The 24,988-nt window shown below is 57.9% G+C and overlaps 1 protein-coding gene across 3 annotated transcripts in view; it reads right to left on the bottom strand.

Moving 5' to 3' along the window:
* Positions 1 to 2,671: 2,671 nt before the first annotated feature.
* The window catches only part of EFR3B (EFR3 homolog B), a 30,192-nt gene continuing 7,875 nt past the window's right edge, over positions 2,672 to 24,988 (bottom strand). For 2 of the 3 annotated variants that reach the window (XM_038771376.1, XM_038771377.1), the window contains exons 2-23: positions 12,418 to 12,494; positions 12,151 to 12,278; positions 11,877 to 12,027; positions 11,011 to 11,132; positions 10,388 to 10,537; positions 9,831 to 9,959; positions 9,616 to 9,694; positions 9,359 to 9,494; positions 8,730 to 8,888; positions 8,320 to 8,431; positions 7,314 to 7,365; positions 6,967 to 7,139; positions 6,385 to 6,460; positions 6,089 to 6,250; positions 5,869 to 6,000; positions 5,687 to 5,754; positions 5,229 to 5,356; positions 4,616 to 4,707; positions 4,401 to 4,449; positions 4,146 to 4,252; positions 3,891 to 3,940; positions 2,672 to 3,464 (exon numbers count right to left, since the gene is read on the bottom strand). In XM_038771376.1, the coding sequence (XP_038627304.1) occupies positions 3,359 to 3,464; positions 3,891 to 3,940; positions 4,146 to 4,252; positions 4,401 to 4,449; positions 4,616 to 4,707; positions 5,229 to 5,356; positions 5,687 to 5,754; positions 5,869 to 6,000; positions 6,089 to 6,250; positions 6,385 to 6,460; positions 6,967 to 7,139; positions 7,314 to 7,365; positions 8,320 to 8,431; positions 8,730 to 8,888; positions 9,359 to 9,494; positions 9,616 to 9,694; positions 9,831 to 9,959; positions 10,388 to 10,537; positions 11,011 to 11,132; positions 11,877 to 12,027; positions 12,151 to 12,278; positions 12,418 to 12,494 (2,438 nt within the window). In that variant the 3' untranslated portion in view covers positions 2,672 to 3,358. Of the gene's footprint in view, positions 3,465 to 3,890; positions 3,941 to 4,145; positions 4,253 to 4,400; positions 4,450 to 4,615; positions 4,708 to 5,228; positions 5,357 to 5,686; positions 5,755 to 5,868; positions 6,001 to 6,088; positions 6,251 to 6,384; positions 6,461 to 6,966; positions 7,140 to 7,313; positions 7,366 to 8,319; positions 8,432 to 8,729; positions 8,889 to 9,358; positions 9,495 to 9,615; positions 9,695 to 9,830; positions 9,960 to 10,387; positions 10,538 to 11,010; positions 11,133 to 11,876; positions 12,028 to 12,150; positions 12,279 to 12,417; positions 12,495 to 22,525; positions 22,719 to 24,988 lie in introns of those variants that run through there. The other variant, XM_038771375.1, reaches the window with a different exon arrangement.

Here is a 24,988-nt window from a genome sequence, read left to right on the forward strand (position 1 = left end):
AGTGCCATTCCGCTCGCTCCTCCTGGAATTGGTCACTCAGCTGGTGTTGCCCTCCCCTCCCGTGTAACTAACAGGGAAACCGAGGCACGGACGCAAACCACAGTCTGAAGGGAGACCTGCCGCCAGCTCCTTAGCCAAGGACCCAGAGGGGCCTCGATTAGGGGCTCCGAGTTTTCCTGTACCCACCCTGACCCCCGGAACGGGGCCAGGCCCCAACGCCCCCATCTCGCGGCCCCCGGGCTCCCCATCCCCTCCCTGGCGGTGGCCAGGTGGGGGCAAGGTTGTCGGGGTCCCGGGGTTCGGGGCGATGATGTGGGGAGGCTGGGGGTGGCGGGTCTGGCTCCAGCCCCATCCGGGCCCCTTCCTTTCCCCCCAACAGGAGTGCCTCCGGGCCTGCCAGCCGGACCTCTCGGCCGAGGCGCCCGTGATCCCGGGCAACGGGCACCTAGAGCCGCTGTCCGAGAACGTCCGAAAGTACGTCATGAGCCACTTCCGTTGGGACCAGTTCGGACGCAAGAACAGCAGCGGCGGCGCGGCCGCGGGCCGCCTCTCGGCCCACAAGCGGGAGGAGCCGGAGAGGGGGGGCCCGCGGGACCGGCTGCTGCTGCGGCGGCGGCGGCGGAGGCGGCCCGAGGCCGGGGCCGGGACCCACCCCCGGGCCCACCCCCGGGCCGCGCCCCCCTCCGCCCCGCAGGCCCGGGACCTGCCGCTCACCAAGCGCTCCTACTCCATGGAGCATTTCCGCTGGGGCAAGCCGGTGGGCCTCAAGCGGCGGCCCGTCAAGGTCCAGCCCAACAGCGTGGAGGACGAGTCGGCCGAGGAGTTCCGCCGGGGCCTGGCCGGGGACGCGGGTGGCTCCGAGGAGTCCCAGCCGGCCCCGCACCGGGAGCCCGGGCGGGAACTGGAGCAGGAGGGCGCGGACGGGGAGAGGAGATGGCAGGAGGAGGAGGAGGAGGAAGGGGAGATGGAGGAGGAGGGGGAGGAAGAAGAAGACGGGGACGTGCGGGAGGAGGAGGAGGCCGGGGACGGGGAGGTCTACCGGGTGCGGCACTTTCGGTGGGGCAGGCCGGCCAAGGACAAGCGCTACGGAGGCTTCATGACGTCGGAGAGGGGGCCCACGCCGCTCGTCACGCTGTTCCGCAATGCCATCGCAAATAGCGCGCACAAGAAGGGGCAGTGAGGGCGCGGGAAACGCGGCCCACTCGTGCTCCTCGCGTTCTCGCTGCGGACCCTCGGGTAGGCCCGGCGGCCTGGCTCCGGGGGCGGGCTGGGGCAGCCCGGGGGCGAGGTCCAGCTTAGCTGGAAGGACAATTCTGTAAATGGACGGAAAATACAACCAGATACTGCAAGCCAAACTTTCGACTCCGTGTCCTTTGCTGGAGCTGCCGGGTGTGAGCGTAAAATTAATCAACCGGTAGCATTTAGTGCACGATTATTGTGGGCAAAGCACAGCGTGTTCACTATGATGGGTAAACTGGGAGAAGGAGAGGACCAGGGGTGGCGGGGTCGGGAGGGGAATGAGTTCAGTTTTTAACTTATTTAGCTTGCGTGCCGGGGGAACTTCCATGGAGAGATATCCTGGAGGCGGGAATAGAGGCGAGATGGCAGATGAGAGAAGTCAGATCTGGAGAGATAGATTTGGGAGTCATCTGCACTAACAAACTAGCTGAAGCTAAGTTTCTTGTGGGCAGGGAACATGACTTCCAACTCTTCTTTTGTATTGTACTCTCCCAAGCGCTTAGTACAGTGCTCTGCACACACGAAGCGCTCAAGTACCATTGTTGGATTGATTGGGCAGATGAGCTCCCTAGTAAGAAGAGAAGGGAGAACCAGAACTGAGTTTTGCGGGACACCCACGGTTAGGAAATGGGAGGCGGAGGAGTCGAAAGTCTTAGGATGAGTGGCGAGAGAGATAGCTGGAGGAGCAGGACAGGACAGGACCAAGGTTCGAAAGCGTTTCTGGGAGCAGTGGTTCAGTGTGGAGAGCAGTTGAGGAGAGGTTTAGGACGGAGTAGGTTGGGCTTTGGTCCATGACAAAATTACCCTCCGATTCCCCGGCTCCAGGGAAATCTGGAGTTATCTCCATACACCAAGCCGAACCACAGAAGCCTCTCTCCTTTCCTCAAGACCCTCCTCCCCAGAACTCCTGACAACTTCTGGTTTGTTTCTGGCTCCGATTCCTGCCCTTCTGCTGTCAGACACTTGTAGCTGGGAAAGAACCTGGGGAGAATCTGGCCTGGGTCCCCTCGCCAGCTGAGGGACGGGGGGAGGGGACTCAGCTTCTTTGCGGGATGCCGATGTCACACGATGGGGCTGGGAGGACGAGTGGCTGGGCCCACAGCTCCCGCCACCACATGATTCTGGGATGGAATATGAGCAGGGACCCCTGAGGATGGAACGGGGAAGGATCTACACCCCAGGCCGAGGGTGGGGTGGGGTGGGTGTAGGGGGCTGCTGGAGAACCCCTGAAGTTTGCTTTTGAACCCAGGAAACACGACGGATGTGGTAGAGTGACAGAAACATCGATTTATTGGCAAAGATCAAAGGTCTTCACAGACTCCCGAGAAATAGCCCTATCCCCCGCCACGGCATGACCCTCAGCGGGGTGACTCCTCCCCGCCCACCTAAAGTTGGTCCCCACCCTCCACCCCATCCCCCACCCTTAGCCCCGCCCCCCTGGCCGTGCCCGCAGGCCCACACTTCATATTTGCACGCGTACGTGCCTCCGCACCTCCAGTGTCCAATTCCATGATCCGCTGGGTTGAAGTGGGGAAGCTGCCACCTCCCATCCCCCATTCCAGTGGCGAAGGGGTCGCCAATGTGGGGGGAGGGGGAGGGGAAGGCCCTGGCCAAAGATACCTGGGCAGGCAGCTCCGGCCCAGGTCCTTCTGTCGTCACTGGGGCTTGATTACCCCAATCTGGTCCTCTAACCAACCCCTCCCATCCTCTTTAGCTGTGTTCCTCACTCCCGACCCGCCCCCTCCCCATCATCCCACTCTGTGGGGGGCAGGGTTGGGGGCTGGAAGTAGGGAAGGGGACGGGAGGGCACCCTTGGGCAGCGAGACTTTGAGTCAGAGCTGTGGGCCTAGTCTGCCCTCCCCTCTCCCATACCCAGGTCTCCGATGCCACCCCCCTGACTCTGGCCTCAGGGCCCTGAGTCAACCTCCCTGCCACCCATTCCCCTCCCCAGCCCGGTGGTCTCTGCGGTGGGGAGCAGAGGTTGAGAAGGAGGTGACGGTCCTTATCCTTCGGAAGGTGCGGCTGCCAGAGCCGCTTCGCTCCAGAGAGCCCAGTTTGGGCCCTGGCCGGGGCGGGCGAGCAGGAGGGATCGGTCGTGCACCCGGAGCCCCTTCCCCGCTCAGTACACGCACAGATCCGGGAACTTCATCTCGTAGACGGGGACGGAGTGGCTCTGCGGCTGCCCGTAGGCGGCGGTGATGGTGCCCGACGGGCTCGGGGGCGGCCTGGAGCGCAGGAGAAGGGTCAGGCCCAAGGGGGCCCTGGCCACGTCCCTCCCGCGGGCGCTCGGCCGGGGGCTCGACAACGTGGATCCCGGCCCGGAGAGGGCCTGGGGGGTGGACCTGGGGTGCTGGGCCGGATTGTGGTCGACAGGATGAGGGAGATGGAGGGAAGAATGTGTGTGTGTGTTGGGGGGGCAAGTCAGGAAGGGAGACCCCCAACACAGGTCTGACTGACCCCAGCAGCCATGGGTCTACACGTGTGTGTACGTGCACGGGCGTGTTTAATGATATGCATGTGCACACATGGACTAGCTGAGGAGGCACAAGCTGTGGGCAATGCTGTGGGTCTGAGGAAGGTGGCATGGGATGGTGGGCAGGGGCCAGTGGCCGTGGAGCATGGGACTCCAGTCCAGTGACCTGGACACTCACCGGATGGTGATCTCGAAGATCTGGTTGAGTTTGCTCTGCAGCAGGGAGGCCTGGAATAGGGCAAGGGATGGGAGAGGAATCGGTCTCCAGAGAGCTGGTGATCTCAGCCCTACCAGGCCCCATCCTTTAGTGCTCTGAGCATTGACCCAGCCCTGCCCCTGCTCTCGTCTTCCCGCCCTGGGCCAGGCCCTGCCCCACCCTGGTGCCCCCAGTCTGGCCCAGGCCCCGCCCCTGCCCTGGTGCCCACACACTGACCCGGGCCCCGCAGTGGGCCGCGATCTCCTCGAAGGGCGCCTTCTGGAATTTCTCCACCACTTGCCGCCGCCTCTCCCGCTCCCGCTCCTCCACCGCCACGCTGTCCACTGAGCCCAGAAACCCCGGCTAGTGCCCGCCGCCATTAGACCATTGCAAGGGCACCCCAGCGATCAGCCGCAAGTTGGGGTGGACGGGGGCAGAGGGCGGGCAACCCCACGCACCCAGCTCCACCCTGCTAGCCCCTCCACGACTCACCGATGGCTTTCTTCAGTGTCTCGAAGGTGATCTCCTCAGCTGGTGCCCTCTAGAGAGTAGGGTCAGAGGTCATCACTGGGAAGGGACCGACTCCCCAGTCTTTGGAACTAGTCTCCTCCCATCCCCAGCACACATTTTCCACGCCTGTCCCAAGGCCTGGTCAGGGCAGGGATGGGGACAGAGTTTTCGGGGAGGGGGAGGGCGAGGACACTCACAGCCTCTTTTTCCGGGCTGTTCCTAGACTCCACCTCCACCTGCAGGGAAATGGTCTCCCCGATGCTCTTCCTCTTAGACAATCGATCCTCATCTGCAGCAGAAACTCGGGGTCAGTGGGGCAACCAGGAAGCTGTGGGCAGCCTCGGAGCTTCAGAAGCCTTGGAGAGGCGGGCACCTCTCTGGCTGGGGAGAGGGGATACTCTGGTTCTGTCCCTTGGGACGGAGTCCTCCATTTGCAGTGGTGTGCGGTGGAGATGAGGCAACAGGACAGAGCTGGCAAGCTGCACAGAGCGACCCAGGGGGAGCAAGCTGTAGGCTCACTAACCCCATGGCCCCCAAGGAACTGGCATATCCTCCTCCTGCCCAGGCCCCAGTTCACGGTCTGGGGAGGCCCTGGAGAGACCCACTGAGCAACCAACCTGCATTCTAGCACTGCACCAGGCCAACCCACTGGGAGACTCTGGGAAGAGCTTCTGGTCTCCTGAGCTGGTTTCCCTGTCTGTCACTCCTTGCCTGCCATCCAGCATGACCTGTGCTGGAGTTGCAGAGGGGGGAGTATCACCGTCCCCAGACGCGGGAGCAGGGGGAAGGGGGCATCAGGATCCCACAGACCTGTGAGCTGGGGAGTGTAGGGGGTGCAGAGTCGGTCCGAGTTGTAGCCGCTGCCCCCCAGGACCTCGCTGATCTTGCTTTGGCGGAAGAGGACCTCAGTCACCACACGGTCCAGGCTCCGGGACAACCTAGGGGCATTCTGGACTGTGGCCTGGCTCCTGCCCGACAGCAGCCTCACCCCAGGCCAGGGCTGGGGGATCCCAGGCCAGAATGTCTCGCATCTGAGGCTGACCAGGGGCCAGCAGGCTGGACCACTGTCCCCACCGCCCCCACCCGCCCCACTCCGGGCCATGAATTTTAACATGAGTGAGTTGGGGGCTGGATATGGTGGGGGCCTGGGCAGGGGGCTAGTTGTCTGGGACCCGGAGGGTAGAGAACAATGAAGAAAGGGGCCTGGGGCGGGGATGGCGGGAGAGGCCCATGACGCCTCCTGGTCTCAGCGTCCCCTCTCCATTCACCTGGGTCTCTCCACAAACACATCCTCTGGGAGCAGGTAGGGCGCCTCCTTCTGTCTGGTCTCGATAACCTGGAGAGGGTCCCGAGGAAGCCGTCAGCGGAGGTTGGGGTCACCCCATGAGCCTGAAAGATCTGCGGCCTCCATCTCCTTGGGGTGGGGGCCGGCTGGAGAGTTGGCACTGACCTCGTGGATGTGCTGGCAGAAGGCGGGCACGGTGGTGAGCTGGCTGATGAGGTTCAGGTACGCGGCACCCAGGGCGTGCAGGGCACAGCGGTTGTAGGTGGGGAGGTTGGCCTCGTTGACCTGCGCCAGGTCCTGGGGAGGAAGAGGAGGAGGAGGGGCGTGGGCCTCGGCCCCAGCCCTGGTCCGACCACAGGTCCCACGCCCGGCCCACCCCGCGCACCTGCATGGCCAGCACCAGGCGGATCAGGTCGACGAGCACCTCCTCGTTAGCCAGCTCGATGCTGATGAGCGCCAGCAGCCCGTAGAGAGCCTCGTAGTGTGTCTGCGCGTTGGTTTCCTCCTTGCAGCTCAGATAGATGTGTCGGTACAGCTGCTGGGAATGCTGGGGGCGGGGCAGAGGGTCGGACCTCTCTCCTCCCTCCCCGCGCCTCCCTCCCCTCTACAGGGAAGCAGGGTGCTGGAGATACGGGGCGCTGGGATTTGGGGGAAGCTTCTCCAGGTCGCCCAGTCCCTCACCTTCTTCATGAACACCGTGTCCTGCCGTGAGCATTTTTCCACCTTCAGCTTCAGAACTGAGATGTCACTGAGAGTGCTGTTGGGAGTGAATAATAATAATCATTAATAATAATGGCACTTGTTAAGCACTTACTCTGCACCAAGCACTGTTCTAAGCACTAGGGTAGATACAGGGTAATTGGATTGGACACAGTCCCTGTCCCATATAGGGCTCGCTGTCTCAATCGCCATTTTGCAAAGGAGTTAACTGAGGCACAGAGAAGTGAAGTGACTTGCCCAAAGTCACACAGAGGACATGGAAGAGCCGGAATCAGAACCCAGGTTCTTCTTACTCCCAGGCCCACGCTTTATCTTCTAAGGGGTAGGGGGCTTGAGGGGGGAGGGCACGCAACCGTGAGAGAGCCCAGCTGGGCCTGCTCCCTCAGACCCTGCCCCCCACTGACACCCCACCACCCCAACGTTTCAGCTTCAAACGCCCTCGTTCTTCTGGCCCCTCCTTTCCTCGTTTCCCCCATCTCCCTCAGCCCTTCTTCATCCTCCACCAGGGGAGAGGGGCGCCGGCCGGGGCGACTCAGCTCTGACCTGATGGAGGAAAATTTGCGCCGGTTGCCATGGCGATCGATGAAACTGATCAAGATCTCCAGGACAAAGAGGCGAATCTCAGCATCCTCCATGAGCGCGGCAGACAGGAGCCGGTCCAGGAAGGAGCTAGGCAGAGCCGTCAACATGTTGCTGCACTGGAAGCCTGTGGAGACCTGCCAACGGGCCGGCGAGCGGAACAGGACGGCTCAGGCCCACCCTCGGCCCCGCACAGACACCCTCCCAGGGAATCCGGATCGACCTCACCCACTCCTGGAAAGGGCCAGGGGGTGGGGTATGGAGCAGGGATAGGGTGGCAGAGTATTGGTCAGGAACAGAGAATGGGGCACCTGGAGGAGCGACTTGAGCAGCATGACCTGGGTGAGCCGATTCCTGTTTTCCCTGCAGAGACAAACGCAAACCTTGAGGAAGCAAACACTTGGGGCTATTGGCTTTAAGAGTCTCCAATAGCCTTCCCCCCACTTATCCTCGCTCCTCTCCCACTGCACCCCAGCTTGCACCCTTCACTCCTCTTCTGCCAACCTACTCACTGCCACTTGGAGTCAAATACCTCCCAACTCTGATTTCTTACTTCGGGGCCTTTTGCCTTCCGGGTAACTCCCTGCCCCTTCGCAACTTGCAGACTATTGCTCTCCCCACCAAAACACCCCCCCACCCCCACCCCCATGCCCTGTTTCACACTTCTGTGCTACTTAAGGGTTTGTGAATTCACAACTTCCTGCAGTATCTTTCACATACTATTACTGAAATACTAACCCACGCACACACATCTTTCACACCCTATTACTGAGATACTTACTCATGCACATACCCCCCAACTTCTCCTTCCTCATCCCTCTAGACTGCCAGCTAGTTGCAGGCAGGGAATGTGTCTGCTTATTGTTGCATGGTACTCGCCCAAGCGCTTAGTACATGCTCAGCACATGGCAAGCCCTCAACAAATATGATTGAACAAATGAATCTGTAAATGGTTTTAGTATTTGTCTCCCCTGCTCAGCCCTAAAATCCTACTCAGCCCAATAACTTGAACACAGTAAGGACTCAATCAATGCTATTGGTGGTCTTAGAGACCCCTACATTCTGCTTTCTCTACATTTCTCTACATGCTGCCTCTACATTCTGCTTTCTGCCCCGGACACGGGCAGGAAGGATACTGCCAGGCAAGCAGGTCAGAAGACAGAAGAACAGAACAACAAGAGGTCAGGGGAACAGAGGGATGCAAGCAGGTCAGCAAAGAGCAGGGGGCCCACAGGCCGGCTGGTGGGGGGGTAGGGGTGGGGGGTAGAAGGAAAGGCAGGCCCCTGAGGGGTTGGCAATAGAGGCCATGCAACAGACCCGGTCCTCCCGGCCTCCAGGGGATGGTGAAGGGAGGGCAGCGGCACCTTCCCCATGATGAACAGCATCACCTCGGAGCGCTGGTAGGTGGGCAGTGCGCTGGCGAAGGAGCCTGGGGAAGAAGATGTTTTGTTGTCCGTCTCCCCCTTCTAGACTGTGAGCCCGCTGTTGGGTAGGGACCGTCTCTATATGTTGCCAACTTGTACTTTCCAAGCGCTTAGTACAGTGCTCTGCACACAGTAAGCGCTCAATAAGTACGATTGAATGAACTGAATGAATGAATGAAGAGGCCCCGAGAGGAGAGAGCATCAGCTCATCGGCCCGGGCTGATTTGGAGCCCGGAGGCCGGAGTGGGCGGGATGACTCTTGGGGGCCCGGGGCGGTGTCCCCTCCCCTCATCAGCCCCGCACCGGTGGTCTTTATGACGGCTTCCTGGAACATGCGTTCCTCGTGCTCCTTGATCTTGGTGCCCGCGCTGGCCGCCCCATCGTAGCTGCCCGTCAGCGCGTACTCGATGCTGAGTCGCAGCTGCCGCAGCAGCGTATTAAACATCTCCAGCACGGTGGGGCCTGGGCGGAGAGGACTCCGTTTCCCCACGCCAGTCACCGCAACGCAGCGGCGGACCTCGGGAAGGGGATCCCCCCCAACCCGCTGCGCCCTCCGCCCCGGACAAACAGATTTAAACCTTCCCTCCCCCGACCCTGCCTGCGGGAGCGAGAAAGGGCCTGGCGGAGGAAATCCCCCGCATGACCCAGGGTCGTTCTCCCCTGGGGGTCTCCCCACCCATCTCACGGCCCCTCCCTCAAGAGGTTTCTCCCCATCCCCCCACTTAGTCCCATAACCCTTCTCCCCTCTAACCCCGCTTGCGGGAGCGAGAACGGTTCGGCCGGAATGAGGTCGCCCCTTGGGTGGGTGTCTCCTCGCCCCACTATTCCCCCCCACCCTGTCCCACGTTCCCCCCCCACCAGGCTTCTCCTCCCCCACTTCGTTCGATGAGCCTTCCCCCGACCCTGGGCAGGCCCTCCCCCCAGCCCCTTACCGACGGAGCCGGTGGAGGCGATTACAGCCGCCTGGGCCAGGACTTCCACGATGCCGGCTCGGACGGTGGCCGCGCTGCGGCTGTTGGCGTCCAGGTGGCTCAACAGCTGCTGGATCACCAGGTGGGAGTGCTGGGGCTGGGGGGGGGGGGGGCAGGGGTCACACGGCGGACCCGAGGAGGGGCAGGGGGCACGGGGCAGGGGGTGAGGGGTGAGGGGTGTTCCCCCCCCCCCCACCCCAGGCGAAGGGAAGGCTCACCTGGATGGAGTACATTATGATCTTGAAGCACCGGATGGCGAACACCTTGGGCTCCCACAGAGAATGGTTGTCCAGGTGGCTGCGGAGGAAGGGGGCGAGCCCGTGAAGGGCGCCGCAGGTCCACCCCGCCCCCCGCCCGGCCCAATTCGAGAGGGAATCCAGGAGCCGTGGCAGAGAAGGCGGCAGGGGGACCGGGAGACCGGCCGACAACTCACATGAGGACCGGCTTGATGGCGTTTTTGATGTTGCCGTAGGCGGCCCGACCCAGGAGTTCCCGCAGGCAGCGGTCGGCCAGCTCCGCCGGGCTCTCCTTCTCGGTGGCCTGCAGGGGCGACGGGGCCCGGCTGCGGACCGGAGGGGCCCCCCAGGAGGACAAGAGGAGGTGGGCTCGGATGGCACCTGGGGCAATGCCCGCGAGACGCCAGGAAGAAGTCTGTGTCCAACCCAATTTGCTTGTACCCACCCCAGTGCTTAGTACAGTGCCTGGCACATAGTAAGCGCTTAACAAAATACCATTATTATTATTATTATTAAGTCCCGGGGGCTCGGGTCGGAGTGGGTGCGCGTAGGAAGGGTTTCTAGGGAGGCGGGGGGGCCGCCCCTAAGATCTCCCCTTCCCTCACTCCGTCCAGTGGAAGAATGGGGCACGGCCGGGCTAGGGTCGGCCTCCAAGGGTCGCCCGAGCCCTTCCCGCCGGTCCCCAGTCCCGGTCCCCGGTCCCCGGGGCGGTGACGTCAGCCCTCCCAGGCCCGGCCCCGCCCCGCCCTCTCACCTCTCCATCTCCTCCACGTACTGCAGGTTGAAGAGCAAGGACGGCACGATCTTGTCCATGTGCTGCGGGTCCCAGATGTTGGCCTGCAACTCGTCCTTGACGGTTTTGCGGACCACGCCCTGAAGCCCCTTGATGCCGGACATGCGAATCCTGCGGGCAGAGAAATCCCTGTTCTCCCTCCTGCTTCGACTGGGAGACCTCTGTGGGACAGGGATGGTGCCCGACCCGATGTTCTTGTATCCACACCGGCGCTTAGGATAGCGCTCGGCCCATGGTATGCACTAAGTACCATAATTATTATCAAGCGGTGAGAAGGTGTGAGTCCATGGCCCAGACCTCTGCTTCGCTGAATCTCAGGGCACCCGTGCAGAGATGCACTGAGCGTGAAGAGACTGGGGTTGGGGAAACTGAGGCACTCGGGCCTGGCTGGCTCCTTTAACCACTGTCCTTACTATCTGCCAGCGTCTCCCCAGGGGGCAAGCCTTAGGCCAGGACTGGGAACATGACTAGAGGATGGAGGAGGCAGGAAAGCGTGAGGGCGGTGGGGTGGGGAGGGAAGGGGATGAGGTCCCCTGACAGCATACACTGCAGCTCTGTGCCCAGTCCTCCCGCCCCCTCCTCACTTGGTCTTGATCTCCAGGTCATCATGTCCGGAATGGCACATCTCACTGAACCGGGACACAAAGAAGTCATAGCTGCGGTGGTAGGAAGGGGTGTCCTCCTCGATGTTGGCAAACTTCACAAACTGTCAAGATCAGGGAGGATATTAGTCGGCTGCCCCATCCCCTCTCCAAACACTCTGGGTTCTTCATCCTGCTGAACCAGCCCTGCCTTCCCCTAGCACTCGGCAAGTCGACTGAGCCTCAGTTTCCCTATCTGTTCAACGGGCAAAGTGGTTTCTCCCACCAGCACTGGCACATCGTTGTCACCGAGAATTTGGGCAGGTGCTGAAGTGCCTTGCGGGAATTGCAGTAAATATCTGTCATCCCCCTCTGCAGGAGACCTCAACTCCACAGCCCCTGCCCCAACCCCAACCCCAATAAAGGGGAGGCAGATCTATTCCTGCCTGGAGAGCGGGGGCCTGAGTTCGAGTTCTGTTGTCTCCTTTTTCTCCTTCCCCATCAGACTTTGCTCTCAGAACCTGGGCATCAGGGGCTCAGCATCATTCTGGAAGTTGGGAGGGGCTGAGGAGGGGGTCCCGCTATATCTTTCCCCTGACCCAGTGGTTGAGATCCAAGTGAATGGAAGTGGGATTCAGTCTCTGATCCTTCATGCTTAGGTCAGGGGTCGCGGGGTGGAGGTGAATCCATCTCCCAGCTAAAGGGGCTGGTAAACCGTGTCCACAAGAGCACAGAGAACTGAGCCCAACTCAATTCCTAGAGGCTGTGGTGGGACACAAGGAAAGCAAGGCTTCCTAACTGAGTGAAGGGCAGATGAGTCATTTGGGCCTAGGCTGGGCCCTCTCCCAGCCAGCCCCACCGTACCGTACCGAGTTGGTGCCGAGGATCTGCAGGTTGGGTTTCTCGGACTCCAGCAGCTTGGCCACCATCTTGAGGAAGCTCTCCACGAAGAGGTTGATGCTTTGGCAGTGACAGGCCATGAGCAGCTGGTCCAGCGCCTCCATGGCGATACACACATACCTGGTGGTGGGGAGAGGGGACTGGAGCAGCCTGAGGCACCTGGGTTTCTGGGATTAATGCTCCCACCGGCCCCCGGGGAATCGGTACATGGCAGCAGGGTAGCGCATCCGGTCCCTCCCTCACCCATAACGGTGGCGGCTCACGTCCCGGATCAGCCGCTCAGACAAGTAGGCCCCGATGCGGTCCAGCTTCTCCGGGGCCGAGAGGGCGTAGAAGGTCAGCTTCTCCATGTTGCTCTTCACGAGTCCGTCCTGCGGGGGGTCATCACGGACCTATGTCACTGCCACACTCGACCCTATCTCCGCACTGCAACCCTCCTCTTGTGGCTCTAGACTCCCCCCCCCCCCACCCACCCAACACACCGCTCCTAGCCCTCCAGGGGGTACTGACCTCGGGGTCCTCGGGGAAGATGTTGTCCACCAGTCTCTTGTAGCGGGGGCGCAGGGCTCCGCAGCAGCCGCACACGCCTGTAATGGTACAAGGGGACCCCCCACCCCCACCCCCACCGGAGGCCAGGTGAGAAACGCCCCCTGCTCACCGCCCGAGGCACATAATGCGGAAGGTCGAAGGTCACAGAGCAAGGGGGAGGCCGGGGCGGGGGACACCCGGGTCCTTGCTCTGGAGAGTCCGGGGAGGGCAGAAGTGGGCAGAGGAGGGGAGGGGGATTTGCCAACGTGTGCTACTGCCCGGCCCCACGCCCTCGCCCCTCCCCAGGAGACTTGGGCTCCCGGAGGAGAGGAGGAGGACTGGAGACCCCCGGGAGAACGGGAGAACGGAAAGGTAATTATCACTGCTGCAGCAGCGTTTCAACTTGAGTTAATGAATGCGAGAGTAATTAACTCGAGCCGGATCTCCGGGCTGGGGTGGGGGGGCTCCCTGCAGGCTCAGTCTGCCCCTTCCACCACTGTAGAGGAAGGGACCCAGCAGGGGCCAGTGGGGCCGGGAGGGTCTTGGGGAACCTGGGGGTTCCAGAGCAGTGGGGGACTTGGGGACCAAGTCTCACCCTCATCCCCTCACATGTTGGCATCTTGCATCTAACCTTCTCACTGTGCCTTGGTCTCACCACCAACCCCTGGCCCACATCCTATTTCTGGTCTGGAAAGCCCTCCCTCCTCAAATCTGCCAGACAATCACTCTTCTCCATTTCAAAGCCCTACTAGACTGTTAGCCCACTATTGGGTAGGGACCGTCTCCGTATGTTGCCAACTTGTACTTCCCAAGCACTTAGTACAGTGCTCTGCACACAGTAAGTGCTCAATAAATACGATTGATTGATTGATTGAAGGCATACCTCCTCCAAGAGGCCTTCCCAGACTAAGCCCTGCTTTTCCTCAGCTCCCACTCCCTTTCGCATCACCATGACTCGCTACCCTTGCTCTTCCTCCATCTCCCCACCCCACATCACTTATGTATATATGTATATATCTATAATTCTATCTATTTATATTGATGCCTGTTTTACTAGTATTGATGATTGTCTCCACCCTTTAGACTGTGAGCCCACTGTGAGAGGGGATTGTCTCTCTTTATTGCTGTACTGTACTTTCCAAGAGCTTAGTACAGTGCTCTGCACACAGTAAGTGCTCAATAAATACGATTGAATGAATGAATGAATGAATCAGCCCCCTCAACATCCCTCCCCAAATCCACACCCAACCGAGCCCTCTGAATCATCCACAGTTCAGCCTCTGCCGTAAGCCATGCTCAGGGCCCGGGGACCCCAAAACTGTCTTGGCCTGGGTCCACCCCAACCCAGAAACCCGGGTACGTCCCCCACTCTGCGCTTGACTTTGGGTGCATGATGGCTGCGCTCCCCATCTCTGTCCCTTTGACCCACTGAGTCTGTCTCTGTCCCTCTGTCCGCTATCTCACAGTCTGTCTCCCTGGAGACTGGGGTTCCAGGGCCCGCCCCGTCTTCCCTGCTCCCCTATCAGGAAAGAATAACAATAATAATAACTGTGGTATTTGTTAAGTGCTTACTTTGTGCCAGGCACTGTACTAAGCACTGGGGTGGATCCAAGCAAATCGGGTTGGCCACAGTCCCTGTTCATTAATTCATTCATTCATTCAATTGTATTTACTGAGCGCTTACTGTGTACAGAGCACTGTACTAAGCGCTTGGGAAGTACAAATTTGCAACATATAGAGATGGTCCCTACCCAACAGCGGGCTCACAGTCTAGAAGGGGGAGACAGACAACAAAACAAAACATGTAAACCAAATAAAATAAATAGAATAAATATGTACAAGTAGCCCCTGTTCCATGTGGGGCTCACATTTTCAATCCCCATTTTACAGATGAGTTAACTGAGGCACAGAGAAGTGAAGTGAATTGCCCAAGGTCACACAGCAGACAAGGGGTGGAACCAGGATTAGGACCCATGACCTTTTGACCCCTAGGCCTGTGCTCTAGGCACTATACCATGAAGGGCTCCAAGAGCCATGGGAAAATGCAGACCCCTGTCTCCGGATCCCCATCCCTCTCTCCCCCTGGGCCCTCCGACCCCACCCGCGGGGAGGCTGGAGGAATCCAAGTCACGGGCCGCTTGTAGCTCACACCGCAGGCAGGCGACGTATGAAGGCTGCCAAACTGATTAGAAAGAAATCCGATTAGACCCGCAAAGTGGTCATTAGGTTGAGGGTCTGACAGCAGGGCAGTGGGGAAAGGGGGAAGTGAGGGGGGGCAGGATATGGGGCGCGACGGGGGAGGGGTGGACCGGTTCCCCCCCCCCGACACACACACATACACATACACACACACACACACACACAGAGCGCTCTGCCCCTTAGCCGATGTAGCATTTTCCCAAATCGCGGGGGGCTGGGGCCGTGCCAACACCCTCCCTTCTGTGCCCAGGGGTCCCCAGTCCTGACGAGAGGTTTGGCTCTTTCCATCACCTCTCACACACGCTCCGCGGTGGGCTCCGACACAAAACCCCTTCCGTGCCTTAACGGCCAAGGAAACCAGCCCAGAGACAAGTAGGCTGCTCCCTAGGGGCCCCCAGCCGATCTGAGGCTGAGCCGAGGGGGGAGGCTGGGGTGGGGGTGGGGGCCTCCATCGAGGCCGGGCTGGGAGGGATCTAAGCGCTCACAGCCTGGCTCTCTGCATAGTCCTGCGTGACGTTAAGGAGCTGCAGGGCTACGACTGTTGGTTTGTCTGCTCCCCTCCCCGGTCTGGCACAGCGCCAAGAGGCCCCAACCCTGCGGCCAGCACTCTGCGCCCGGCTACCAGAAAGAATGGAAATGAGCCCAGCTTGAAGCACCCAGCTGGCACCTCGGGGATAGGCCTATAAGCTCATCATGGGCCGGGAATGTGTCGGTCTATTTATATATTATTTCAATTATTCCCCCCCGGCCCTGCCAAAGCCTTACTGAAGGCACATCTTCTCCAAGAGGCCTTCCCTGACTAAGCCCCCCTTCCCTCTTCTCCCACTCCCTTCTGCATCACCCTGACTTGCTCCCAGCCCCGCAGCACTTATGTCCATACCTGTCATTTATTTATTTATATGATTACTACTAATAATAATAATTGCATTTTAAGCACTTACTATATGCCAAGCACTGTTCTAAGTGCTGGGGGCGTACAAGGTAGTTAGGTTGTCCCACGTGGGGCTCACACTTTTAATCGCCATTTTACAGATGAAGTAACTGAGGCCCAGAGAAGTTAAGTGACTTGCCCAAAGTCACACAGCAGACAAGTGGCAGAGCTGGGATTAGAACCCATGACCTCTGACTCCCAAGCCTGTGCTCTTTCCATTGAACCACGCTTGTCTGTCTCCCCACCTGCTAATAACAATAATGGTATGTGTTAGGCGCTTACTAGGTGCTAGGCACTGTACTAAGCGCTGGGGTGAATTCAAGCAAATCAAGTTGGACACAGTCCCTATCCTATATAGGGCTCACAGTCTCAATCCCCATTTTACAGATGAGGTAACTAAGGCACAGAGATGTGAGGTGACTTGCCCAAGGTCACACAGCAGGCAAGTGGCAGAGCCAGGATTAGAACCCTTGACCCTCTGACTCTCAGGCCTGTGCTCCTTCCACTAAGCCATACTACTTCTCATTGTGGTCAGGGAATGTATCTGTTTACTCTCATATTATACTCTCCCAGGCACTTAGTACAGTGCTCTGCCCACAGTGAGTGCTCAATAAATGACTAAATGAATATTGTACTCTCCAAAGTGCTTAGTATAGTGCTGTGTACATAGTTAGCACTCAATAAATATGATTGAACGATTGTATAGGATGAACAGACAGACAGGACAGATGTTTCCGAGCCAGGAGCCCTCCCCAAGACCCTGTCCCAAAGGCCATGATGGACAGGCAGAAAATCCACCCAGACTCCCGCCCTAAACCGACTGCCACCCTGGGGGGCTTAGCACAGTGCTGGTTGGGCAGATTGGTGAGGGGTGGGGGGTGGGAGGTCCCAGTGGGCCCTCAGTCTCTGGGCCAAATCACAACACAAAGACAAGTAACCCGGCCCTGGCAGGGGCTGTATGAGCACACCGCGCTTCACAGGTGCACAAGCTTGGGCCCATGTTACCTCAGCCCAGGACTGAAGCTCCCTGGCCATGTTGCCTCCAGCTGGGCTCAGCCAGGGCATTGGGTGGTCAGAGGCCCTCCCCTCCCAGTAGTCGTGTAGGCCCCTGGCAGGCAGCAAGGCCCGAGCTGTGATCTCACTTGCATAGAAGGCTCCTGAGGCCCGTACCCCAAGGGAGCTCTGCTGCCCAATCTTCTTCCTGCGCCCCAGCACCCATCTCCAGGGCCCAGATAAACTGGGGGGGGAGGGTAGTGTGAAGAGAATAGATGCTGCATCCCAAAATAGCTCCAAGTGTCCAGCTTCCAGCCGCCCCCTCCCCCCACCTCGGGAAAGCCCAGGCTAAGGAGGGAAGAGGTGCAGGTCCGGCCCTGCTCCTGCTCTCCAGTTCTGGCTCACCCCAGCTTCCCCTTTCCTCAGGGCACAACCCCTCTCTTTCTCCTTTCACTTCCCCACATCCCAACCCTATCCCCCACCTTCCCACACCTCCAGCCCAATCTACCGATCAATAGCCTTTATTGAAATGTTTTCTCTTTGCAGAGTACAAGAGAGTTAGTAAATACAATCCCTGCCCTCAAGGAGTTAACATTCTAGCTGGGGAGACAGACACTAAAATAAATTACAAGTAGGGAGAAGCAACAGAAGATAAAGATAGGCACACAAATGCAACCGGGGGAAGGGAAAGAGGGGGAGTACCCAAGTGGTTAGGTGACGCAGAAATCGTGAAGCCACTGTTGTGGGAGGAGGTAGGGTGGAAAGATGAGAGATTAATCAAGGAAGACCTTCTGGAGGAGATGTGATTTTAGACGGGCTTTGGAAACTGGGAGAGCGGTGCTCTGCCAGATACGAAGTGGGAGTTCCAGGCAGAAGGGAAGGAGTGAGCAAAATGGGCGGAAAGAGAGATGAGAATGAGGCACACTGAGTACCTTGGCTTGAGAGGAATGAAGCGTAGGATCTGGGGTGAAGTGGGAGAAGAGGAATGAGGATAAGTAGCAGGGGGCGAAGGGGGAGCTGATTGACAGCCTTAGCGCTGAAGGTCAGGAACTACTGCTCGATGAGAACAGACGACTTTTGGGGGGTTCCCGAGGGGTAGAGAGATGTGCACAAAATGATTTTCAGATAAATGGCCTGGAAGCAGGGAGGTCAGCGAGGAGGCTGCGGCAGTAGTTGGGTCAGGACATGAAGAGGCCAGCGTGGTGGCAGTGTGGGAGGAAAGGAAGGGGTGGATTCTGGAGCCAGGGTGAAGGAAGGAACGACAAGATTTGGTGACACACCATAGATGGGGGCTGAAACCCTATGGGGAATCAGGGACAATTCCAAGGTTGCAGGCCTGAAAGATGGATGGGGACGGTTGCTGGTGTGGTGAACAGGAATGGAAAATTTAGGAGAGGATTGGATGGGGAAGAGGAGGAGTTTCATTTTGAACATCTTGAGCTTAAGCTGCCAGTGGGGGGCATCCACGTAGAGACGACCTGCTGTTGGAGGAGATGCAAGACTGCAGTGGAGAGAGGTCAGGGCTAGCGAAGCAGTTTGGCATAGAAACAGTAGTTGAAACTGTGGGAGTGGTCGAGCTACCCCAAAGAATGAGAATAGAAGGGGGCCCAGATTGAGTTTACAGGCACCTCCACAGTTAGGGTGAAGAAGGTAGACGCAGAGCCAACGAGAGACTGAGACTGGGTTCTAATTCCGGCTCTGCCACTTGTCTGCTGTGTGACCTTGGGCAAGTCACTGCGCTTCTCCGTGCCTCAATTCCCTCATCTGTAAAATGGGGATTTGGACTGTATCCCAACCTGATTAGCTTGTATCTACCCCAGCGCTTAGTACAGTGCCTGGTACATAGCACTTAACAAATACCTTAAAAAAAAAGGAAGGCTTGGCCAGAGAGGTAGGAGAGGGCAGGGTTGGAAATTCAAGGTTAGATAATGTTTCTGGGAAAGGGGGCTGGTCCACGGTGTCAAAGGAGGGTTGGATGGAATCGGGTCACCATCGTCCTCATCAATGGTATTTATTGAGTGTGACTGGGTGCAGAGCACTGTACTAAACAAATGGGAGAGCAATACAACATAGTTGGTGGACACGTTCCCTGCCCGCAATGAGGAATAATTTATAGATATGTGCATAAGTCCCGTGGGTCCTTTAGATTTAGTGAGGAGGAAGTCACCAATGGGGAGAGCAACTTCAGTGGAGTGAAGAGGAGGGAGGAACCGAACTGTAGAGGGTCAAGAAGGGAATTGGAGAAGGAGAGTAAGTAGAGGCAGACGGCATAAGCAACCTCGTCCAAGGAGTTTGGACAGGAATGGGAAGGAGACGACGGAGTGAGAGCTGGTTGGCGCAGTGGGGTCAAGAGAAGGGTCTTTTTAGGATAGAGACAGGGATGTGTTTGAAGGAAGGAGCCATCAGAGAGGGAGTGATTGATGAAGGCGGGCAAGAAGAAAAGAAGAGTGGGGAACAAGTGTTTTTACGAGGGGTGGAGGGCAGGGGTCGGAGCCCAAGGGCCTGTGGGAGGGGTAGATTTACAAAGCAGGCATAACTCCCCTCAAGAGACGGTCGGGAAAGATGAGGCAGAGAATAGGTGGGGGGGAAGAAGGAACGACGGCAGCAAGGAGATTTGGGGGCGTTCATATCTATTTCGGTCTTGTCGAAGTAGTTGTCACAGACACGGGGGGGGGGCGAGAGAAAGGGGAGGGGGAGTCGCTGGCGTGGCTTAGTAGAAAGAGCACGGGCTTGGGAGAGGACGTGGGTTCTTATCCTGGCTCCCCAACTCGTCTGCTGTGACCCTGGGCAAGCCACTTCGCTTCTCTGTGCCTCAGTTACCTCATCTGTAAAATGGGGATTAAAACTGTGAGCCCCACGTGGGACAACCTGATTAGCCTGTGTCTACCCCAGTGCTTAGAAAAGTGCTCGGCATATAGTAGACAAGTGGCGGAGCCGGGACTCGAACCCTTGACCTTTGCCTCCCAAGCCCGTGCTCTTTCCACTGAGCCACGCTGTGACTTGCCCAATGTCATACAGCTGACAAGTGGCGGAGTAGGGTGAGCCCACTGTTGGGTAGGCACTGTCTCTACATGTTGCCAACTTGTACTTCCCAAGCGCTTAGTACAGTGCTCTGCACACAGTAAGCGCTCAATAAATACGATTGATTGATTGACCTCTGACTCCCAAGCCCAGGCTCTTTCCACTAAGCCACGGTGTTTGGGAAGGAGGGGGAAAAGGAGAGTGAGCCCGTTGTTGGGTAGGGGCCGTCTCTATATGTTGCCGACTTGTACTGCCCAAGCGCTTAGTACATTGCTCTGCACACAGTAAGCGCTCAATAAATACGATTGTATAAATGAATGAGAGGGAAAAGAAGGAGGGCGAGGAGGCGCTGGTAGGCACCTGCAAAGAAGGAGGGGCGGGGGCGGGGGTGGCGGAGCCGAGCGCCGCGGAGGACCAGAGCCGCAGCCCCGCAGACTCATTAAAACCCCCAAATCTGCCGGTCCCTCCTGCCCCCCGCCGCGTGTACGTCGCCCCGTGGGGAGGGGGGCGGGGGGCGGGACGTGATATTCCCCCCCCCGTCTCCACCCACGCTGGCACCGCCTTCCGCCCTTCTCCCCTCGGCCCTGGGTTCGAGTCTCCGCACTGTCCGCGCGGGGAGGAAACCTTGGCCAGGAGTGTTGGGGTTCGGCGGGGGCCGGGGCGTGGATCGGGAGGGGAGAGGGGGTCCAGTGTCCAGAAAGAGCGTGTGTCCCCCGGCCCGGGGTCCGTCCTCAGCAGGCCTGGAGGTCGATTCCCGACGCGGCTGTACATCGGGGGGGGGGGGATTAGCAGCGAGGACAGGGGGTTAGAGGGAGCCTTGCATTCCCCCGGGATCTGCCCCAGCTCCCCCACCCTCTGGGCCAGGGACCCCTGCAGTCCGGTCCCCAGATTGGGGCCGCCCTCAGGGGAGGGAGAGATGGAGCAGAGACAGAGGGCGAGACATCCGTTTGAGGGTCAGCAGGCCGGAGCCCCCCCCCCCCCCCCCCCCGCCACTTCTGCTGTAGAACGAGCCCCCTGGCATGACACTTCTCCGGCGCTGACCCCCCCTCCTCGGCCTCTGCCCCTACATGTGCGCTGGCACGAGGTCACCTGCCCATCGCAGACAGTTAAGCACCGTCACACGAAGTCACAAGCAAGCCCGGTTACAGTAGCATGCCGTCAATCAGTCAATCAATCAATCAATCAATCGATCAATCGTATTTATTGAGCGCTTACTGCGTGCAGAGCACTGTACTAAGCGCTTGGGAAGTACAAGTTGGCAACATATAGAGACAGTCCCTACCCAACATCGTCATCATCAATCGTATTTATTGAGCGCTTACTATGTGCAGAGCACTGTACTAAGCGCTTGGGAAGTACAAATTGGCAACATATAGAGACAGTCCCTACCCAACAGTGGGCTCACAGTCTAAAAGGGGGAGACAGAGAACAAAACCAAACATACTAACAAAATAAAATAAACAGAATAGATATGTACAAGTAAAATAAATAGAGTAATAAATATGTACGAACATAGATACATATATACAGGTGCTGTGGGGAAGAGAAGGAGGTAAGATGGGGGGATGGAGAGGGGGACGAGGGGGAGAGGAAGGAAGGGGCTCAGTCTGGGAAGGCCTCCTGGAGGAGGTGAAATCTCAGTAGGGCCTTGAAGGGAGGAAGAGAGCGAGCTTGGTGGATTGGCAGAGGGTGTGCCGTCACCGACATACGCTCACGCAGAGGCACCTGTAGTCACACACTGGCAGACACACATACCGACGCACAGACGCAGGTGCATACGCGCAGGCTCGCTCTCAGACGCATACAGGCAAGCTCACGGTCACAAGTACGCAGGCACAATTAGGCATGCACGCAGAAGCATAGAAGCAGACTTTATACACACAGATGCACGCAGACGGGTACATGAAGGCACAAGGATATGCAGACACATACACTCACCTAAGCTCGTTGTGGGCAGGGAATGAGTCTGTTTATTGTCATAGTACAGGCGCTTAGTACAGTGCTCTGCACACAGTAAGCGCTCAATAAATGTGACCGAATGAATGAACATACGCGCAGGCATAGTCATACAATCACATACACACACACACACACACACAGTCTCAAACATGCAGTCATACAGTCTATGAGAAGCAGCGTGGCTCAGTGGAAAGAGCCCGGGCTTTGGAGTCAGAGGTCATGGGTTCGAATCCCGGCTCTGCCACATCATCATCATCATCATCATCAATCGTATTTATTGAGTGCTTACTATGTGCAGAGCACTGTACTAAGCGCTTGGGAAGTACAAATTGGCAACATATAGAGACAGTCCCTACCCAACAGTGGGCTCACAGTCTAAAAGGGGGAGACAGAAAACAAAACCAAACATGCTAACAAAATAAAATAAATAGAATAGATATGTACAAGTAAAATAAATAAATAAATAGAGTAATATGTACAAACACATATACATATGTGTGACCTTGGGCAAGTCACTTAACTTCTCCGAGCCCCGGTTACCTCATCTGTGAAATGGGGATTAAGACTGTGAGCCCCACGGGGGACAGCCTGATCACTTTGTATCCCCCTCAGCGCTTAGAACAGTGCTTTGCACAGAGTAAGCGCTTAACGAACGCCAACATTATTATTATTATTATTATTATTACAGTCACACGCTCCAGCAGTCACAACTACGCAGTCCCAGACCCACGCACAGTCACAGAGACCCACGCACACTCAGTACCCAACAGGCAGTTAGACGGATGCGGGCGGTCCCAAGAAGTGACAGAATATGCGGTGGCGCACTCGTATGGTCTCGCATCCCTAGCCAGGGTCCCGCACATGCAGTCCCGCAGACACGCCACCGCAATCCCACGCACCGCACGGCCCAGCCCACTCCCTCGTAGGCAGCTGCCAGCCTTGGGGACCGAGAAATCGGAGCTGGGATGCCCGGCTTTTGGCTCTTACCGTACATGTCCGGCTGCGGCCTGGGCTCCGGGCTCCGTCCTCCGGCCCGGACGCTGAGACGCCCTGATTTCGTCCCTGCCCCGGTCCCCGCAACGCAGCCCGCTTCGCCGCTTCTACCGGGCCGCGCGGGGCGGGGGAAGGCCGGGATGCGGGGTTGGAGCAGGGCCGGGATGCGGGCCGGAGCCGGAACGGGATGCGGAGAGGAGTCGGAGCCGGGATGCGGGGCGGAGTCGGAGCCGGGATGCGGGGCGGAGCCAGGGCCGGGATACGGGGCGGAGCCGGGGGCGGGATCATCAGCATCATCATCATCACCAATCGTATTTATTGAGCGCTTACTATGTGCAGAGCACTGTACTAAGCGCTTGGGAAGTACAAATTGGCAACATATAGAGACAGTCCCTACCCAACAGTAGGCTCACAGTCTAAAAGGGGGAGACAGAGATCAAAACCAAACATACTAACAAAATAAAATAAATAGAACAGATATGTACAAGTAAACTAAATAAATAGAGTAATAAATATGTACAAACATATATACATATATACAGGATGCGCAGAGGAGCCGGGGGCTGGGAGAGAAGCCGCGTCCCATCAGCCCCCATCCAATTCCGCCCGCCGATGGGCACGCAAATAAGCTAAAATGGGCCTCCGCAGGGTTATTATTATCAATCCGTCCAGTTTTTTTCCGATTCATAGCGACTCTACGGATCTATTTTCTCCAGAACGTCCTGTCTTCTGTCATTCATTCAATCGTATTTATTGAGCGCTTACTGTGTGCAGAGCACTGTACTAAACGCTTGGGAAGTACAAGTCGGCAACAACGGGCTCACAGTCTAGAAAGTCTAGAAGGCTCACAGTCTTCTGCCATAATCCATAATCTTTCTAAAGGTTCTTCCGTGATCGTTGTTATGGTCTCTACCTACCTAGCTGCTGGACTGCCTCTTCCACGTTTTCCCTGGACTTTTCCTAGCATTAGTGTCTTCTCCAGAGAAAAAGAGACTGCTACTCTAAGTCGAGTCATCTGGCAGAGACCACTTTGGCTTCATTTGCTCCAAAATCCAACTGCTTGTTTTTGGGGCAGTGCATGGTATTCAGTGGAAAGAGCCCGGGCTTTGGAGTCAGAGGTCATGGGTTCAAATCCCGGCTCCGCCAATTGTCAGCTGTGTGACTTTGGGCAACTCACTTCACTTCTCTGGGCCTCAGTTACCTCATCTGTAGAATGGGGATTAAGACTGTGAGCCCCCTGTGGGACAACCTGATCACGTTGTAACCTTCCCAGCGCTTAGAACAGTGCTTTGCACATAGTAAGCGCTTAATAAATGCCATTATTATTATTATTATTATTTTATTGGCAAAACTTTCCGCAAGGTTGGGGGGTTGCTAATATGGCCCCGCCTCCAGGGGCAGGGGAGGTTGCTCATATTGCCCGCTGCTAATTCACCTCTTTGGCACATCTCAGCCCCCTATGCCGGCTCAGTCTCCAGCCCCACTGTTCTATCTAGCCTGGCCCCCGCCACTGCCCGGGGGCCTTCCCGATTGCTGGACCCGGTTTCTCCGCCGTGGGCGGCTCCCACGCAAGTTATTTGCCTCTCCCGGCCCAAGGCACCCCAAGCCGGGTTGGGGGCGGCCGGGGAACCGGGTATTGGGGCTCCAACAGCTCTCCCGGCCCCTGCCCAGACTGTAAACTCATCCTCTAGACTGTAGGCTCCTTGTGGGCAGGGAATGTCCCTGTGTGTTACTGTATTTTCCCAAGCGCTTAGTACAGTGCTCTCTGCACACAGTAAGAGCTCAATAAATACGACTGAATGAATGAATGACACGTAGACCCAGAATTCCCCCGCCAGCAGCTGGCTGAGGGTTGCATTCAAGCAATCACTGGTATTTATTGAGCGCTGACTGCAGAGCACCGCGCTAAGCCCTTGGGAAAGTATAGCTACAACCGAGGTAGCAGACTCGTCAAGGAGTTTACAGTCTAGAGGGAGAGACTGACATGAAAATAAATTACGGATTGCGCCGTAATGGTGGGGGGCTACTGGTGGAAAACGATCAAGATCTTGAGTTTTCCTCTCCCCCCCCGCCCCCACCCAACACACACTCAGGATTTCTCTGCAATCCCGGGCACACTCAGGATTCCTCTGCAATCCCAGTCTTTCCGGCCTCCCCGCACTTCAGCCTGTTTAGCCAGGACAGTCCGGCTCCCTCCCGGCCCTGAAGAGCCAGTTGTAAAACTGGGAGTCTCCTTGGCCGGACCCTGCCCGAATCTCCTGAGCCCAGTGGGGGATCAGTCCCGGGGCTCCGGTGGGCCACCAGGGAGGAGGTCGGAGCTACTCCCGTGGGAAAAGGGGCAGGGACAGACAGACAGACAGATGGACTCACACAGATGGAGCCAGAGATGGAGAGAAACATTGAGAAGCAGCGTGGCCCAGTGGGAAGTGCCTGGGCCTTGGAGTCGGAGGAGCTGAG

The sequence above is a fragment of the Tachyglossus aculeatus genome, chromosome X2 (assembly GCF_015852505.1).
Source record: "Tachyglossus aculeatus isolate mTacAcu1 chromosome X2, mTacAcu1.pri, whole genome shotgun sequence".
NCBI lineage: Eukaryota > Metazoa > Chordata > Mammalia > Monotremata > Tachyglossidae > Tachyglossus > Tachyglossus aculeatus.